This window comes from Cetorhinus maximus, chromosome 9 (assembly GCF_964194155.1).
Source record: "Cetorhinus maximus chromosome 9, sCetMax3.hap1.1, whole genome shotgun sequence".
Taxonomy (NCBI): Eukaryota; Metazoa; Chordata; class Chondrichthyes; order Lamniformes; family Cetorhinidae; genus Cetorhinus; species Cetorhinus maximus.
This window is the reverse complement of record NC_135887.1, coordinates 92,641,858-92,661,931: the sequence shown is the minus strand read 5'-3', so window position 1 is coordinate 92,661,931 and position 20,074 is coordinate 92,641,858. Positions and strand designations below refer to the sequence as shown.

Genomic DNA, 20,074 nt, shown 5'->3' with positions numbered 1-20,074 from the left:
TTTCCCCCTTCCCTCTTCATTACTTTTTGAGTTTTTGCTCCTTTTCTGTTTGTCTGATCAAGTTGCATCTTGTAGCTTGTTAGGTATGCTTTTAAAGTTTGTTACGTATTGTTTTGTGGATTGGGTGCTAAAGAGTTCTCTCATCATAACTTCCAAAATGTAAGGATTTTAAAAAGAAATAGCTTCCTCCAGTTTTCTCTCCTTGCCAGAAAGTGCAAACTCCTTGCAATGATGCTGGAAGCCATTCTTCAACTCAAGCCTTGCCAGTGAGTGTTAGCAGGCTATTTAACCATACCCTAATAACCAACCCACATGGATGCTAGTAGGCCTCTGGAATGTTGCCTGAGTGGCCATTCTTCTTGTGTGAACCTGGGCAGTGAGTGTCGGCCAGTCAGATAAATCATTGCAACCATATATGATCCTGTTCTGACCTGATCCTCCCACAAGTGCACTTTCTAGCAGTGAATGAGATTTCTGTCTGACTTTTCTCTGTCAAGTTTAGGATGCTGTGGTCAATTGTAATGTCCTAAGTTGTACCGTAACTGGAAGCAGTTAACTCAGCTCAGGTTAGGGGTGAAAACTGGGAACTTCTAGGAGCATTTTTAGCTTCTCCAGTTTACAGCTAGCTAATGGTCCAGGACTTTTGTAGGGAATCTTGTAGTCGATGCCCATGGTGAAGGCAGTGTAAGTAATGAAGACTGAGTTTGCTGCGATTAATCACCATCTATTATCTCTGGTGTTGGATTACAGAACATGAAGAACATCATGAGGGAGGTAATGATGATGATTCCCAATTTCTCTTTGTTTTGCCCACTGTCATCTTTTACTTATATAACTTAACACTACAATACAATTCCAGCACTCTTAATGTTGTAATATCATGAAGTATTTTTTTCTGAGCTATAGCTACCAAATTCCAGCTGCATTTTTGTATCTTGCCCAAGCAGCTTTCTTCATATGTGAGCCTAGGCAGGGTATGTTGACAGATTATTTGACTTTGGAGAGCATCACAGCAGAACCTAATCTTGCCTTCACCTATCATCTACACATGGAGTAACAGCAGACTTTATTGATAGGAATCACAAGTGGGAAGCAATGGTTGACATTTTACCTGTGCCTAGCTCAAAGCTATTGGGAACAGCTGTAATGCTCCCTGTCTGAGGTTTGACTGATTGAGCAAGGGCCTGACATTCAGCCTGGGGCTTTCCAGTAACACCTAACTTACCCACTGTGTTTCCTCCCTCTTTTTTTTAGTCACCTCTTAACATACACCATCACAGAAAATTTTCCTTCAGTTTTTCTATAATTTCCCCTTACCCTGCTTAGTTCATTGGGGAGAATGGAACTGTGGAACTCATTAGGCACATCTCCGAGGATACAAACCCATCTCTTTACCTGATTATGACATACACATACGACTGCTAACTGTCAACTGCAATGAAACTCTCTTGAAATCAAATCTTAATTGCCTGTTGAACAAGTGGATCTTGTTGCAGATGTTATGTTTTCACTGTGTAAAAAAAAAGACCAAACAAATCAGCGTAATGCTGTGTCAACTTTTAAATCAAATCACAGCATGACTTGCGCTGAGGGCTATTAAGTACCTAATGCGTGCATTCACCTAAACATGAGCAAAAGTAATAGATAACCTTTCAAATAGGCTATGGTATAAATTTATTTACATCGTGACTTGACTAACAAAGGAAAGTCAAATTCTGATATATGCAATAGGTTGGCAGTCAATTAGATAATAGGTTAAACCCTTCCATATTAATTTCAAGAAGAAATGTTTATATTGGTTTCCTGCTACAAACTTAGATTGAGTGTGTTTAGGATGTCACCAGAACAAAGAGATTGCTTGTAAAAGTGCAGTGTCAGAACAAATTAGACTTAAGTACCAAAATACTTATAGAAGGTATTTGCATATATCATGGTTTCAACATTGATTTGAATTTGGAAATATAAATAAAAATATAATTGTAAGTGAGTGCTGAGTGAATTTGTAGCTCTAAGGTTTTAATTGTAACCAGGTTTTGATGTTTTGGAATTGATCTTGATTGTGTTGTTCCACAGTGAATGGAAATGCTTTCGATCTGTTAGAAAAGTTTGATCTTGAGCATGGTTGGACTTTTTCGTAAGTGCAACTTGTCAAAACCGATTTTAAGTGAATTCCATTGTAATTATAATTGTTCAAAAATTCACAATCCTAATTCTTAAAAATCTGTTAATCCTACAATCTTCAGACTTTCAAAATCCACGTTGACATTGAGTAGTCACTACTTCCTCATTCATTCAACATTTTCTACTATTCTTTTCAACCCTGGTAGTGTCAGTCAATGTGGACTTTTACCATTCACACTGTTTTCCTAATTCAAATGCAATGAAGGTATAAGTTCTACTGTAACCCAACCACGAATGGTGTAGATTACGCCTGCTCCCTTGGGCCATATGCCAATCAAAGATTATATATTATATCATTTCATGATACATCAGTAAATAGATTTCTTTTAGAGGAATTTCTGCAATAAAAGCTTCAATATTAAGCTTAATATCAATGAACAGAAAAAAGGTTCTGCAATTAAAAAAATTTCCATTTAGTGCGAGCTGATTGCCTTTCGCATTCAACTCACCCTAAATGTCCTGAAATGTCAGGAATTTAAGGGTGTTGGAATGATACTTGTGATTTTTTTTTTGTTTGGGTTCATGTGTAACAAAGTTGTCCTTTATTTCAACAATTAGATGGTATTTGTGCATGCTGAAGTGAATTGCAGTGAAAGTTGTGTTAATGGTGTCAGGGTGTGGTGATTTGCTCTTGTGCAGATTTTTCTTTAATTATACACTGGTTTCTCCTGATATGACTTTTATAACATATTTATGTCAATATTGTTCCTTTTCTGCTTTTCCACCTGTGCATTTCTATTCCATGCACTGCTGCTTTTCTGCTTGCTACACGCTAACACCATCTTCAGAAGTGGTTGTCCAAGAGACTGTTGATTTTGTCCTGGATTATCATTTCTCAATGCTTTCCCACCACCAATGTTAAACTGAATGACCTGTAGTTGCTGGGTTTATCCTTACCCAGGGATAAGGGTGTAGTATTGCAATTCTCCAGTCCTCTAGCATTAATCTTGTACGTATGGATGATTGGAAAATTATGGCTGGTACCACCACAATTTACATCCATACATCCCTTAGCATCATTGGATGCATCCCATCTGGTCCCGATGACTTATCAACTTTAAGTACAATCAGCCTTTGTAATACCTCCTCTTTATCAATTTTTAGCCTATTCAGTGTCTTAGTCACCTCCTTTTTCAGCGGCCTCTTTCTCATTATCACCCATTTTGGCAAACTCAACCCTAAACTTTATTTCCGACGAGGCCAGCGAAAGAGGAGGTAGTTAATCACTGAATCGGCTAAAAATTGAAAAAGCGGAGTTATTAGAAAGGCTGTCTGTACTTATGCTAAAGTTTATTTTAAATTATTATAACGATAACAACAATAATGGCAGATGGTGTTGCAAGAATCCAGAGTAATGTTTTTATATTATCTGCAATTGAATCACAACTTTTGTTTTTACAATAACGCTGATACTTAAAAAAAAGCCTAACTTTTAATGAAGTAAAATGGAAAACTGGGCAGGGTGTATAATGGTCGGCTGATTCAACCTCTCTTGTTTTACACCCCTGCCATTGTTGAAGGTTCTGGCGTATTCCTTTATATCAGTTGACCGCTGTGTTGTCAGTCAAAATGTGGCATCTAGCAGAGTGATTGAAGAAACTTATTGTGTTGTGGTTGATTTAACTCCTTACCTTATGATTGCCTATATTGTGCATCTGTATGCATATGTAACTTACTTACGTGAACTATGTGGCAGATCAATAACATTTCTATTAAGTTGGTTAGTTGCAATGACAGAGTAATACATAAAATATATTTAAAATAAAGATCTGTTATTTTAAATTATTCTGTACATTCTATGTGTGTGTGTCTGTTTTTATGTGTATAGACAGAGATGGCATCTAAAGTATACCTATCTGAACTACTTCAACAATTGCCAGCAATTTTTTTAATGTTCTGTCGTTCAGGATTCACTTAATTTATATGCCTCCATATATTCTTTTACACATTCCTTTCCCTGCTTTAATTTTGATTTATTTAATATTTTAGTCTGTAATTATACTGATTTTGAATCAATATAATTATCAATTTTTCAAAAATACTTGAGTTCTTTCTTATTTTATAATTTTTTCAAATGTGTTGCAGTATTATGTACAGTATTTCTCGGAGGTTGGAAGTGTCAGTTGCTGAGCTGCAAACTCAGCTTGGATCTGATGGTTATTCTCTTAACACTGAGTCTGCACAGCTGCCATTACAAATAGAGAGATGTTCTGGCTCATGGAAATTTCCTGTCTTCCCTTTCCCCCTTCCCTCTTCATTACTTTTTGAGTTTTTGCTCCTTCTCTATTTGTCTGATCAAGTTGCATCTTGTAGCTTGTTAGATATGCTTTTAAAGTTTGTTACATATTGTTTTTTGGATTGGGTGCTAAAGAGTTCTCTCATCATAACTTCCAAAATGTAAGGATTTAAAAAGAAATAGTTTCCTCCAGTTTTCTCTCCTTGCCAGAAAGTGCAAACTCCTTGCAATGATTCTCGAAGCCATTCTTCAACTCAAGCCTTGCCAGTGAGTGTTAGCAGGCTATTTAACCATACCCTAATAACCAAGCCCTAAGGATGCTGGCAGGCCTCTGGAATGTTGCCTGAGTGGCCATTCTTCTTGTGTGAACCTGGGCAGTGAGTGTCGGCCGGTCAGATAAATCATTGCAACCATATATGATCCTGTTCTGACCTGATCCTCCCACATGTGCACTTTTTATCAGAAGTTATTGAATGATATTTCTGGCTGACTTTTCTCTGTCTAGTTTAGGATGCTGTGGTCAATTGTAATGTCCTAAGTTGTGCCCTAACTGGAAGCAGTTAACTCAGCTCAGGTTCGGGGAGAAAACCGGGATCTTCTAGGAGCATTTTTAGCTTCTCCAGTTTACAGCTGGCAATTGGTCCAGGACTTTTGTAGGGAATCTTGTAGTCGATGCCCATGGTGAAGGCAGTGTAAGTAATGAAGACTGAGTTTGCTGCGATTAATCACCATCTATTATCTCTGGTGTTGGATTACAGAATATGAAGAACATCACGAGGGAGGTAATGATGATGATTCCCAATTTCTCTTTGTTTTGCCCACTGCCATCTTTTACTTATATAATTTAACACTACAATACAATTCCAGCACTCTTAATGTTGTAATATCATGAAGGGCAAGCACTTCAGTATTTTTTTCTGAGCTATGGCTACCAAGTTCTATCTGTATCTTTGTATCTTGCCCAAGCAGTTTTCTTCATATGTGAGGCTAGGCCGGGTATGTTGACAGATTATTTGACTTTGGAGAGCATCAGAGCAGAACCAATCTTGCCTTCACCGATCATCTACACATGGAATAACAGCAGACTTTATTGATAGGGATCACAAGTGGGAAGCAATGGTTTTGTTTTGGATTTCCAGCATCTGCAGTAGTTTTTTGTTTTTATCTCGATATTTATCCCGTGCCTAGCTCAAAGCTATTGGAAACAGCTGTAATGCTCCCTGTCTGAGGCTTGACTGATTGAGCAATGGCCAGACATTCAGCCTGGGGCCTTCCAGTAACACCTAATTTACCCACTGTGTTTCCTCCCTCTTTTTTTAGTCGCCTCTTAACCATGACAGAAAATTTTCTTTCAGTTTTTCTATAATTTCCCCTTACCCTGCTTAGTTCATTGGGGAGAATGGAACTGTGGAACTCATTGGGCACATCTCCAAGGATACAAACCCATCTCTTTACCAGATTATGGCGTACACATACGACTGCTAAATGACAACTGCAATGGAACTCTCTTCAAATCAAATCTAATCTTAATTGCCTATTGAAAAAGTGGATCTTGTTGCAGGTGTTATGTTTTCACTGTGTAAAAAAAAGACCAAACAAATCTGCGTAATGCTGTGTCAACTTTTAAATCAAATCACAGCATGATTAGTGCTGAGGGCTATTAAGTATCTAATGCCTACATTCACCTAAACATAAGCAAAAGTAATAGATAAACTTTAAAGTAGGCTATTGTATAAATTTATTTACATCGTGATTTGACTAACAAAGGAAAGTCAAATTCTGATATATGCAATAGGTTGGCAGTCAATTAGATAATAGGTTAACCCCTTCCACATTAATTTCAAGAAGAAATGTTTATATTGGTTTCCTGCTGCAAACGTAGATTGAGTGTGTTCAGGATGTCACCAGAACAAAGAGATTGCTTGTAAAAGTGCAGTGTCAGAACAAATTAGACTTAAGTACCAAAATACTTATAGAAGGTATTTGCATATATCATGGTTTCAACATTGATTTGAATTTGGAAATATAAATAAAAATATAATTGTAAGTGAGTGCTGGGTGAATTTGTAGCTCTAAGGTTTTAATTGTAACCAGGTTTTGATGTTTTGGAATTGATCTTGATTGTGTTGTTTCACGGTGGATGGAAATGCTTTCGATCTGTTAGAAAAGTTTGATCTTGAGCATGGTTGGACTTTTTCGTAAGTGCAACTTGTCAAAACTGATTTTAAGTGAATTCCATTGTAACTATAATTGTTCAAAAATTCACAATCCTAATTCTTAAAAATCTGTTAATCCTACAATCTTCAGAATTTCAAATCCACGTTGACATTTAGTAGTCACTACTTCCTCATGCATTCAACATTTTCTGCTATTGTTTTCAACCCTGGTAGTGTCATAAAATGTGGACTTTTACCATTCACACTGTTTTCCCAATTCAAAGGCAATGAAGCTATAAGTTCTACTGTAACCCAACCACGAATGGTGTAGATTACACCTGCTGCCTTGGGCCATATGCCAATCAAAGATTATATATTATATCATTTCATGATACATCAGTAAATAGATTTCTTTGAGAAGAATTTCTGCAATAAAAGCTTCAATATTAAGCTTAAAATCAATGAACAGAAAAATGGTTCTGCATTTAAAAAAATTTCCATTTAGTGCGAGCTGATTGTCTTTAGCATTCAACTCACCCTAAATGTCCTGAAATGTCAGGAATTTAAGGGTGTTGGAATGATACTTGTGATTTTTTTTTCCTTTGGGTTCATGTGTAACAAAGTTGTCCTTTATTTCAACAATTAGATGGTATTTGTGCATGCTGAAGTGAATTGCAGTGAAAGTTGTGTTAATGGTGTCAGGGTGTGGTGATTTGCTCTTGTGCAGATTTTTCTTTAATTATACACTGGTTTCTCCTGATATGACTTTTATAGCATATTTATGTCAATATTGTTCCTTTTCTGCTTTACCACCTGTGCCTTTCTATTCCATGCACTGCTGCTTTTCTGCTTGCTACACGCTAACACCATCTTCAGAAGAGGTTGTCCAAGAGACTGTTGATTTTGTCCTGGATTATCATTTCTCAATGCTTTCCCACCACCAATGTTAAACTGAATGACCTGTAGTTGCTGGGTTTATCCTTACCCAGGGATAAGGGTGTAGTATTGCAATTCTCCAGTCCTCTAGCATTAATCTTGTACGTATGGATGATTGGAAAATTATGGCTGGTACCACCACAATTTACATCCATACATCCCTTAGCATCATTGGATGCATCCTATCTGGTCCCGATGACTTATCACTTTAAGTACAGTCAGCCTTTATAATACCTCCTCTTTATCAATTTTTAGCCTATTCAGTGTCTTAGCCACCTCCTTTTTCAGTGGCCTCTTTCTCATTATCACCCATTTTGGCAAATTAAACTCAACCCTAAAGTTTATTTCTGACGAGGCCAGCGAAAGTTGATCACTGAATCGGCTAAAAATTGAAAAAGCGGAGTTATTAGAAAGGCTGTCTGTACTTATGCTAAAGTTTATTTTAAATTATTATAACGATAACAACAATAATGGCAGATGGTGTTGCAAGAATCCGGAGTAATGTTTTTATATTATCTGCAATTGAATCACAACTTTTGTTTTTACAATAACGCTGATACTTAAAAAAAAGCCTAACTTTTAATGAAGTAAAATGGAAAACTGGGCAGGGTGTATAATGGTCGGCTGATTCAACCTCTCTTGTTTTACACCCCTGCCATTGTTGAAGGTTCTGGCATATTCCTTTATATCAGTTGACCGCTGTGTTGTCAGTCAAAATGTGGCATCTAGCAGAGTGATTGAAGAAACTTATTGTGTTGTGGTTGATTTAACTCCTTACCTTATGATTGCCTATATTGTGCATCTGTATGCATATGTAACTTACTTACGTGAACTATGTGGCAGATCAATAACATTTCTATTAAGTTGGTTAGTTGCAATGACAGAGTAATACATAAAATATATTTAAAATAAAGATCTGTTATTTTAAATTATTCTGTACATTCTATGTGTGTGTGTCTGTTTTTATGTGTATAGACAGAGATGGCATCTAAAGTATACCTATCTGAACTACTTCAACAATTGCCAGCAATTTTTTTAATGTTCTGTCGTTCAGGATTCACTTAATTTATATGCCTCCATATATTCTTTTACACATTCCTGTCCCTGCTTTAATTTTGATTTATTTAATATTTTAGTCTGTAATTATACTGATTTTGAATCAATATAATTATCAATTTTTCAAAAATACTTGAGTTCTTTCTTATTTTATAATTTTTTCAAATGTGTTGCAGTATTATGTACAGTATTTCTCGGAGGTTGGCAGTGTCAGTTGCTGAGCTGCAAACTCAGCTTGGATCTGATGGTTATTCTCTTAACACTGAGTCTGCACAGCTGCCATTACAAATAGAGAGATGTTCTGGCTCATGGAAATTTCCTGTCTTCCCTTTCCCCCTTCCCTCTTCATTACTTTTTGAGTTTTTGCTCCTTCTCTATTTGTCTGATCAAGTTGCATCTTGTAGCTTGTTAGATATGCTTTTAAAATTTGTTACATATTGTTTTTTGGATTGGGTGCTAAAGAGTTCTCTCATCATAACTTCCAAAATGTAAGGATTTAAAAAGAAATAGTTTCCTCCAGTTTTCTCTCCTTGCCAGAAAGTGCAAACTCCTTGCAATGATTCTCGAAGCCATTCTTCAACTCAAGCCTTGCCAGTGAGTGTTAGCAGGCTATTTAACCATACCCTAATAACCAAGCCCTAAGGATGCTGGCAGGCCTCTGGAATGTTGCCTGAGTGGCCATTCTTCTTGTGTGAACCTGGGCAGTGAGTGTCGGCCGGTCAGATAAATCATTGCAACCATATATGATCCTGTTCTGACCTGATCCTCCCACATGTGCACTTTTTATCAGAAGTTATTGAATGATATTTCTGGCTGACTTTTCTCTGTCTAGTTTAGGATGCTGTGGTCAATTGTAATGTCCTAAGTTGTGCCCTAACTGGAAGCAGTTAACTCAGCTCAGGTTCGGGGAGAAAACCGGGATCTTCTAGGAGCATTTTTAGCTTCTCCAGTTTACAGCTGGCAATTGGTCCAGGACTTTTGTAGGGAATCTTGTAGTCGATGCCCATGGTGAAGACAGTGTAAGTAATGAAGACTGAGTTTGTTTCGATTAATCACCATCTATTATCTCTGGTGTTGGATTACAGAATATGAAGAACATCACGAGGGAGGTAATGATGATGATTCCCAATTTCTCTTTGTTTTGCCCACTGCCATCTTTTACTTATATAATTTAACACTACAATACAATTCCAGCACTCTTAATGTTGTAATATCATGAAGGGCAAGCACTTCAGTATTTTTTTCTGAGCTATGGCTACCAAGTTCTATCTGTATCTTTGTATCTTGCCCAAGCAGTTTTCTTCATATGTGAGGCTAGGCCGGGTATGTTGACAGATTATTTGACTTTGGAGAGCATCAGAGCAGAACCAATCTTGCCTTCACCGATCATCTACACATGGAATAACAGCAGACTTTACTGATAGGGATCACAAGTGGGAAGCAATGGTTTTGTTTTGGATTTCCAGCATCTGCAGTAGTTTTTTGTTTTTATCTCGATATTTATCCCGTGCCTAGCTCAAAGCTATTGGAAACAGCTGTAATGCTCCCTGTCTGAGGCTTGACTGATTGAGCAATGGCCAGACATTCAGCCTGGGGCCTTCCAGTAACACCTAATTTACCCACTGTGTTTCCTCCCTCTTTTTTTAGTCGCCTCTTAACCATGACAGAAAATTTTCTTTCAGTTTTTCTGTAATTTCCCCTTACCCTGCTTAGTTCATTGGGGAGAATGGAACTGTGGAACTCATTGGGCACATCTCCAAGGATACAAACCCATCACTTTACCAGATTATGGCGTACACATACGACTGCTAAATGACAACTGCAATGGAACTCTCTTCAAATCAAATCTAATCTTAATTGCCTATTGAAAAAGTGGATCTTGTTGCAGGTGTTATGTTTTCACTGTGTAAAAAAAAGACCAAACAAATCTGCGTAATGCTGTGTCAACTTTTAAATCAAATCACAGCATGATTAGTGCTGAGGGCTATTAAGTATCTAATGCCTACATTCACCTAAACATAAGCAAAAGTAATAGATAAACTTTAAAGTAGGCTATTGTATAAATTTATTTACATCGTGATTTGACTAACAAAGGAAAGTCAAATTCTGATATATGCAATAGGTTGGCAGTCAATTAGATAATAGGTTAACCCCTTCCACATTAATTTCAAGAAGAAATGTTTATATTGGTTTCCTGCTGCAAACGTAGATTGAGTGTGTTCAGGATGTCACCAGAACAAAGAGATTGCTTGTAAAAGTGCAGTGTCAGAACAAATTAGACTTAAGTACCAAAATACTTATAGAAGGTATTTGCATATATCATGGTTTCAACATTGATTTGAATTTGGAAATATAAATAAAAATATAATTGTAAGTGAGTGCTGGGTGAATTTGTAGCTCTAAGGTTTTAATTGTAACCAGGTTTTGATGTTTTGGAATTGATCTTGATTGTGTTGTTTCACGGTGGATGGAAATGCTTTCGATCTGTTAGAAAAGTTTGATCTTGAGCATGGTTGGACTTTTTCGTAAGTGCAACTTGTCAAAACTGATTTTAAGTGAATTCCATTGTAACTATAATTGTTCAAAAATTCACAATCCTAATTCTTAAAAATCTGTTAATCCTACAATCTTCAGAATTTCAAATCCACGTTGACATTTAGTAGTCACTACTTCCTCATGCATTCAACATTTTCTGCTATTGTTTTCAACCCTGGTAGTGTCATAAAATGTGGACTTTTACCATTCACACTGTTTTCCCAATTCAAAGGCAATGAAGCTATAAGTTCTACTGTAACCCAACCACGAATGGTGTAGATTACACCTGCTGCCTTGGGCCATATGCCAATCAAAGATTATATATTATATCATTTCATGATACATCAGTAAATAGATTTCTTTGAGAAGAATTTCTGCAATAAAAGCTTCAATATTAAGCTTAAAATCAATGAACAGAAAAATGGTTCTGCATTTAAAAAAATTTCCATTTAGTGCGAGCTGATTGTCTTTAGCATTCAACTCACCCTAAATGTCCTGAAATGTCAGGAATTTAAGGGTGTTGGAATGATACTTGTGATTTTTTTTTCCTTTGGGTTCATGTGTAACAAAGTTGTCCTTTATTTCAACAATTAGATGGTATTTGTGCATGCTGAAGTGAATTGCAGTGAAAGTTGTGTTAATGGTGTCAGGGTGTGGTGATTTGCTCTTGTGCAGATTTTTCTTTAATTATACACTGGTTTCTCCTGATATGACTTTTATAGCATATTTATGTCAATATTGTTCCTTTTCTGCTTTACCACCTGTGCCTTTCTATTCCATGCACTGCTGCTTTTCTGCTTGCTACACGCTAACACCATCTTCAGAAGAGGTTGTCCAAGAGACTGTTGATTTTGTCCTGGATTATCATTTCTCAATGCTTTCCCACCACCAATGTTAAACTGAATGACCTGTAGTTGCTGGGTTTATCCTTACCCAGGGATAAGGGTGTAGTATTGCAATTCTCCAGTCCTCTAGCATTAATCTTGTACGTATGGATGATTGGAAAATTATGGCTGGTACCACCACAATTTACATCCATACATCCCTTAGCATCATTGGATGCATCCTATCTGGTCCCGATGACTTATCACTTTAAGTACAGTCAGCCTTTATAATACCTCCTCTTTATCAATCTTTAGCCTATTCAGTGTCTTAGCCACCTCCTTTTTCAGTGGCCTCTTTCTCATTATCACCCATTTTGGCAAATTAAACTCAACCCTAAAGTTTATTTCTGACGAGGCCAGCGAAAGTTGATCACTGAATCGGCTAAAAATTGAAAAAGCGGAGTTATTAGAAAGGCTGTCTGTACTTATGCTAAAGTTTATTTTAAATTATTATAACGATAACAACAATAATGGCAGATGGTGTTGCAAGAATCCGGAGTAATGTTTTTATATTATCTGCAATTGAATCACAACTTTTGTTTTTACAATAACGCTGATACTTAAAAAAAAGCCTAACTTTTAATGAAGTAAAATGGAAAACTGGGCAGGGTGTATAATGGTCGGCTGATTCAACCTCTCTTGTTTTACACCCCTGCCATTGTTGAAGGTTCTGGCATATTCCTTTATATCAGTTGACCGCTGTGTTGTCAGTCAAAATGTGGCATCTAGCAGAGTGATTGAAGAAACTTATTGTGTTGTGGTTGATTTAACTCCTTACCTTATGATTGCCTATATTGTGCATCTGTATGCATATGTAACTTACTTACGTGAACTATGTGGCAGATCAATAACATTTCTATTAAGTTGGTTAGTTGCAATGACAGAGTAATACATAAAATATATTTAAAATAAAGATCTGTTATTTTAAATTATTCTGTACATTCTATGTGTGTGTGTCTGTTTTTATGTGTATAGACAGAGATGGCATCTAAAGTATACCTATCTGAACTACTTCAACAATTGCCAGCAATTTTTTTAATGTTCTGTCGTTCAGGATTCACTTAATTTATATGCCTCCATATATTCTTTTACACATTCCTGTCCCTGCTTTAATTTTGATTTATTTAATATTTTAGTCTGTAATTATACTGATTTTGAATCAATATAATTATCAATTTTTCAAAAATACTTGAGTTCTTTCTTATTTTATAATTTTTTCAAATGTGTTGCAGTATTATGTACAGTATTTCTCGGAGGTTGGCAGTGTCAGTTGCTGAGCTGCAAACTCAGCTTGGATCTGATGGTTATTCTCTTAACACTGAGTCTGCACAGCTGCCATTACAAATAGAGAGATGTTCTGGCTCATGGAAATTTCCTGTCTTCCCTTTCCCCCTTCCCTCTTCATTACTTTTTGAGTTTTTGCTCCTTCTCTATTTGTCTGATCAAGTTGCATCTTGTAGCTTGTTAGATATGCTTTTAAAATTTGTTACATATTGTTTTTTGGATTGGGTGCTAAAGAGTTCTCTCATCATAACTTCCAAAATGTAAGGATTTAAAAAGAAATAGTTTCCTCCAGTTTTCTCTCCTTGCCAGAAAGTGCAAACTCCTTGCAATGATTCTCGAAGCCATTCTTCAACTCAAGCCTTGCCAGTGAGTGTTAGCAGGCTATTTAACCATACCCTAATAACCAAGCCCTAAGGATGCTGGCAGGCCTCTGGAATGTTGCCTGAGTGGCCATTCTTCTTGTGTGAACCTGGGCAGTGAGTGTCGGCCGGTCAGATAAATCATTGCAACCATATATGATCCTGTTCTGACCTGATCCTCCCACATGTGCACTTTTTATCAGAAGTTATTGAATGATATTTCTGGCTGACTTTTCTCTGTCTAGTTTAGGATGCTGTGGTCAATTGTAATGTCCTAAGTTGTGCCCTAACTGGAAGCAGTTAACTCAGCTCAGGTTCGGGGAGAAAACCGGGATCTTCTAGGAGCATTTTTAGCTTCTCCAGTTTACAGCTGGCAATTGGTCCAGGACTTTTGTAGGGAATCTTGTAGTCGATGCCCATGGTGAAGACAGTGTAAGTAATGAAGACTGAGTTTGTTTCGATTAATCACCATCTATTATCTCTGGTGTTGGATTACAGAATATGAAGAACATCACGAGGGAGGTAATGATGATGATTCCCAATTTCTCTTTGTTTTGCCCACTGCCATCTTTTACTTATATAATTTAACACTACAATACAATTCCAGCACTCTTAATGTTGTAATATCATGAAGGGCAAGCACTTCAGTATTTTTTTCTGAGCTATGGCTACCAAGTTCTATCTGTATCTTTGTATCTTGCCCAAGCAGTTTTCTTCATATGTGAGGCTAGGCCGGGTATGTTGACAGATTATTTGACTTTGGAGAGCATCAGAGCAGAACCAATCTTGCCTTCACCGATCATCTACACATGGAATAACAGCAGACTTTATTGATAGGGATCACAAGTGGGAAGCAATGGTTTTGTTTTGGATTTCCAGCATCTGCAGTAGTTTTTTGTTTTTATCTCGATATTTATCCCGTGCCTAGCTCAAAGCTATTGGAAACAGCTGTAATGCTCCCTGTCTGAGGCTTGACTGATTGAGCAATGGCCAGACATTCAGCCTGGGGCCTTCCAGTAACACCTAATTTACCCACTGTGTTTCCTCCCTCTTTTTTTAGTCGCCTCTTAACCATGACAGAAAATTTTCTTTCAGTTTTTCTATAATTTCCCCTTACCCTGCTTAGTTCATTGGGGAGAATGGAACTGTGGAACTCATTGGGCACATCTCCAAGGATACAAACCCATCTCTTTACCAGATTATGGCGTACACATACGACTGCTAAATGACAACTGCAATGGAACTCTCTTCAAATCAAATCTAATCTTAATTGCCTATTGAAAAAGTGGATCTTGTTGCAGGTGTTATGTTTTCACTGTGTAAAAAAAAGACCAAACAAATCTGCGTAATGCTGTGTCAACTTTTAAATCAAATCACAGCATGATTAGTGCTGAGGGCTATTAAGTATCTAATGCCTACATTCACCTAAACATAAGCAAAAGTAATAGATAAACTTTAAAGTAGGCTATTGTATAAATTTATTTACATCGTGATTTGACTAACAAAGGAAAGTCAAATTCTGATATATGCAATAGGTTGGCAGTCAATTAGATAATAGGTTAACCCCTTCCACATTAATTTCAAGAAGAAATGTTTATATTGGTTTCCTGCTGCAAACGTAGATTGAGTGTGTTCAGGATGTCACCAGAACAAAGAGATTGCTTGTAAAAGTGCAGTGTCAGAACAAATTAGACTTAAGTACCAAAATACTTATAGAAGGTATTTGCATATATCATGGTTTCAACATTGATTTGAATTTGGAAATATAAATAAAAATATAATTGTAAGTGAGTGCTGGGTGAATTTGTAGCTCTAAGGTTTTAATTGTAACCAGGTTTTGATGTTTTGGAATTGATCTTGATTGTGTTGTTTCACGGTGGATGGAAATGCTTTCGATCTGTTAGAAAAGTTTGATCTTGAGCATGGTTGGACTTTTTCGTAAGTGCAACTTGTCAAAACTGATTTTAAGTGAATTCCATTGTAACTATAATTGTTCAAAAATTCACAATCCTAATTCTTAAAAATCTGTTAATCCTACAATCTTCAGAATTTCAAATCCACGTTGACATTTAGTAGTCACTACTTCCTCATGCATTCAACATTTTCTGCTATTGTTTTCAACCCTGGTAGTGTCATATGTGGACTTTTACCATTCACACTGTTTTCCCAATTCAAAGGCAATGAAGCTATAAGTTCTACTGTAACCCAACCACGAATGGTGTAGATTACACCTGCTGCCTTGGGCCATATGCCAATCAAAGATTATATATTATATCATTTCATGATACATCAGTAAATAGATTTCTTTGAGAAGAATTTCTGCAATAAAAGCTTCAATATTAAGCTTAAAATCAATGAACAGAAAAATGGTTCTGCATTTAAAAAAATTTCCATTTAGTGCGAGCTGATTGTCTTTAGCATTCAACTCACCCTAAATGTCCTGAAATGTCAGGAATTTAAGGGTGTTGGAATGATACTTGTGATTTTTTTTTCCTTTGGGTTCATGTGTAACAAAGTTGTCCTTTATTTCAACAATTAGATGGTATTTGTGCATGCTGAAGTGAATTGCAGTGAAAGTTGTGTTAATGGTGTCAGGGTGTGGTGATTTGCTCTTGTGCAGATTTTTCTTTAATTATACACTGGTTTCTCCTGATATAACTTTTATAGCATATTTATGTCAATATTGTTCCTTTTCTGCTTTTCCACCTGTGCCTTTCTATTCCATGCACTGCTGCTTTTCTGCTTGCTACACGCTAACACCATCTTCAGAAGAGGTTGTGCAAGAGACTGTTGATTTTGTCCTGGATTATCATCTCTCAATGCTTTCCCACCACCAATGTTAAACTGAATGACCTGTAGTTGCTGGGTTTATCCTTACCCAGGGATAAGGGTGTAGTGTTGCAATTCTCCAGTCCTCTAGCATTAATCTTGTACGTATGGATGATTGGAAAATTATGGCTGGTACCACCACAATTTACATCCATACATCCCTTAGCATCATTGGATGCATCCTATCTGGTCCCGATGACTTATCACTTTAAGTACAGTCAGCCTTTATAATACCTCCTCTTTATCAATTTTTAGCCTATTCAGTGTCTTAGCCACCTCCTTTTTCAGTGGCCTCTTTCTCATTATCACCCATTTTGGCACTTTAAACTCAACCCTAAAGTTTATTTCTGACGAGGCCAGCGAAAGTTGATCGCTGAATGGGCTAAAAATTGAAAAAGCGGAGTTATTAGAAAGGCTGTCTGTACTTATGCTAAAGTTTATTTTAAATTATTATAACGATAACAACAATAATGGCAGATGGTGTTGCAAGAATCCAGAGTAATGTTTTTATATTATCTGCAATTGAATCACAACTTTTGTTTTTACAATAACGCTGATACTTAAAAAAAAGCCTAACTTTTAATGAAGTAAAATGGAAAACTGGGCAGGGTGTATAATGGTCGGCTGATTCAACCTCGCTCGTTTTACACCCCTGCCATTGTTGAAGGTTCTGGCGTATTCCTTTATATCAGTTGACCACTGTGTTGTCAGTCAAAATGTGGCATCTAGCAGAGTGATTGAAGAAACTTATTGTGTTGTGGTTGATTTAACTCCTTACCTTATGATTGCCCATATTGTGCATCTGTATGCATATGTAACTTACTTACGTGAACTATTTGGCAGATCAATAACATTTCTATTAAGTTGGTTAGTTGCAATGACAGAGTAATACATAAAACATATTTAAAATAAAGATCTGTTATTTTAAATTATTCTGTACATTCTATATGTGTGTGTCTGTTTTTATGTGTATAGACAGAGATGGCATCTAAAGTATACCTATCTGAACTACTTCAACAATTGCCAGCACTTTTTTTAATGTTCTGTCGTTCAGGATTCACTTAATTTATGCTTCCATATATTCTTTTACACATTCCTTTCCCTGCTTTAATTTTGATTTATTTAATATTTTAATCTGTAATTATACTGATTTTGAATCAATATAATTATCAATTTTTCAAAAATACTTGAGTTCTTTCTTATTTTATAATTTTTTCAAATGTGTTGCAGTATTATGTACAGTATTTCTCGGAGGTTGGAAGTGTCAGTTGCTAAACTGCAAACTCAGCTTGGATCTGATGGTTATTCTCTTAACACTGAGTCTGCACAGCTGCCATTACGAATAGAGAGAAGTTCTGGCTCATGAAAATTTCCTGTCTTCCCTTTCCCCCTTCCCTCTTCATTACTTTTTGAGTTTTTGCTCCTTCTCTATTTGTCTGATCAAGTTGCATCTTGTAGCTTGTTAGATATGCTTTTAAAGTTTGTTACATATTGTTTTTTGGATTGGGTGCTAAAGAGTTCTCTCATCATAACTTCCAAAATGTAAGGATTTAAAAAGAAATAGCTTCCTCCAGTTTTCTCTCCTTGCCAGAATGTGCAAACTCCTTGCAATGATGCTTGAAGCCATTCTGCAACTCAAGCCTTGCCAGTGAGTGTTAGCAGGCTATTTAACCATACCCTAATAACCAAGCCCCATGGATGCTGGCAGGCCTCTGGAATGTTGCCTGAGTGGCCATTCTTCTTGTGTGAACCTGGGCAGTGAGTGTCGGCCGGTCAGATAAATCATTGCAACCATATATGATCCTGTTCTGACCTGATCCTCCCACATGTGCACTTTCTATCAGAAGTTATTGAATGATATTTCTGGCTGACTTTTCTCTGTCTAGTTTAGGATGCTGTGGTCAATTGTAATGTCCTAAGTTGTGCCCTAACTGGAAGCAGTTAATTCAGCTCAGGTTAGGGGTGAAAACTGGGATCTTCTAGGAGCATTTTTAGCTTCTCCAGTTTACAGCTGGCAATTGGTCCAGGACTTTTGTAGGGAATCTTGTAGTCGATGCCCATGGTGAAGACAGTGTAAGTAATGAAGACTGAGTTTGCTGCGATTAATCACCATCTATTATCTCTGGTGTTGGATTACAGAACATGATGAACATCACGAGGGAGGTAATGATGATGATTTCCAATTTCTCTTTGTTTTGCCCACTGCCATCTTTTACTTATATAATTTAACACTACAATAGAATTCCAGCACTCTTAATGTTGTAATATCATGAAGGGCAAGCACTTCAGTATTTTTTTCTAAGCTATGGCTACCAAGTTCTATCTGTATCTTTGTATCTTGCCCAAGCAGTTTTCTTCATATGTGAGGCTAGGCAGGGTATGTTGACAGATTATTTGACTTTGGAGAGCATCAGAGCAGAACAATCTTGCCTTCACAGATCATCTACACATGGTGTAACAGCAGACTTTATTGATAGGGATCACAAGTGGGAAGCAATGGTTTTGATTTGGATTTCCAGCATCCGCAGTAGTTTTTTGTTTTTATCTCGATATTTTTCCTGTGCCTAGCTCAAAGCTATTGGAAACAGCTGTAATGCTCCCTGTCTGAGGCTTGACTGATTGAGCAAGGGCCAGACATTCATCCTGGGGCCTTCCAGTAACACTAATTTACCCACTGTGTTTCCTCCCTCTTTTTTTAGTCGCCTCTTAAGATACACCATCACAGAAAATTTGCTTTCAGTTTTTCTATAATTTCCCCTTACCCTGCTTAGTTCATTGGGGAGAATGGAATTGTGGAACTCATTGGGCACATCTCCGAGGATACAAACCCATCCCTTTACCAGATTATGACATACACATACGACTGCTAAATGACAACTGCAATGGAACTCTCTTGAAATCAAATCTTAATTGCCTGTTGAAAAAGTGGATCTTGTTGCAGGTGTTTTGTTTTCACTGTGTAAAAAAATGACCAAACAATTCTGCGTAATGCTGTGCCAACTTTTAAATCAAATCACAGCATGACTAGTGCTGAGGGCTATTAAGCATCTAATGCCTGCTTTCACCTAAACATAAGCAAAAGTAATAGATAACCTTTAAAATTGGCTATTGTATAAATTTATTTACATCGTGACTTGACTAACAAAGGAATGTCAAATTCTGATATATGCAATAGGTTGGCAGTCAATTAGATAATAGGTTAACCCCTTCCATATTAATTTCAAGAAGAAATGTTTATATTGGTTTCCTGCTACAAACTTAGATTGAGTGTGTTTAGGATGTCACCAGAACAAAGAGATTGCTTGTAAAAGTGCAGTGTCAGAACAAATTAGACTTAAGTACCAAAACACTTATAGAAGGTATTTGCATATATCATGGTTTCAACATTGATTTGAATTTGGAAATATAAATACAAATATAATTGTAAGTGAGTGCTGGCTGAATCTGTAGCTCTAAGGTTTTAATTGTAACCAGGTTTTGATGTTTTGGAATTGATTTTGATTGTGTTGTTTCAAAGTGAATGGAAATGCTTTCGATCTGTTAGAAAAGTTTGATCTTGAGCACGGTTGGACTTTTTCGTAAGTGCAACTTGTCAAAACTGATTTTAAGTGAATTCCA

At 36.7% G+C, this 20,074-nt stretch overlaps 1 protein-coding gene across 1 annotated transcript in view; it reads left to right on the top strand.

Annotated features, from left to right (window-relative positions):
- The window catches only part of tnnt3a (troponin T type 3a (skeletal, fast)), a gene marked incomplete at its 5' end in the record, with an annotated part of 71,148 nt that overhangs the window by 12,420 nt on the left and 38,654 nt on the right, over positions 1-20,074 (top strand). Inside the window, 3 exons of the mRNA XM_078549090.1 lie at positions 751-774; positions 5,176-5,199; positions 18,596-18,619. Coding sequence (XP_078405216.1) covers positions 751-774; positions 5,176-5,199; positions 18,596-18,619 — 72 coding nt within the window. The remainder of the gene's footprint in view (positions 1-750; positions 775-5,175; positions 5,200-18,595; positions 18,620-20,074) is intronic.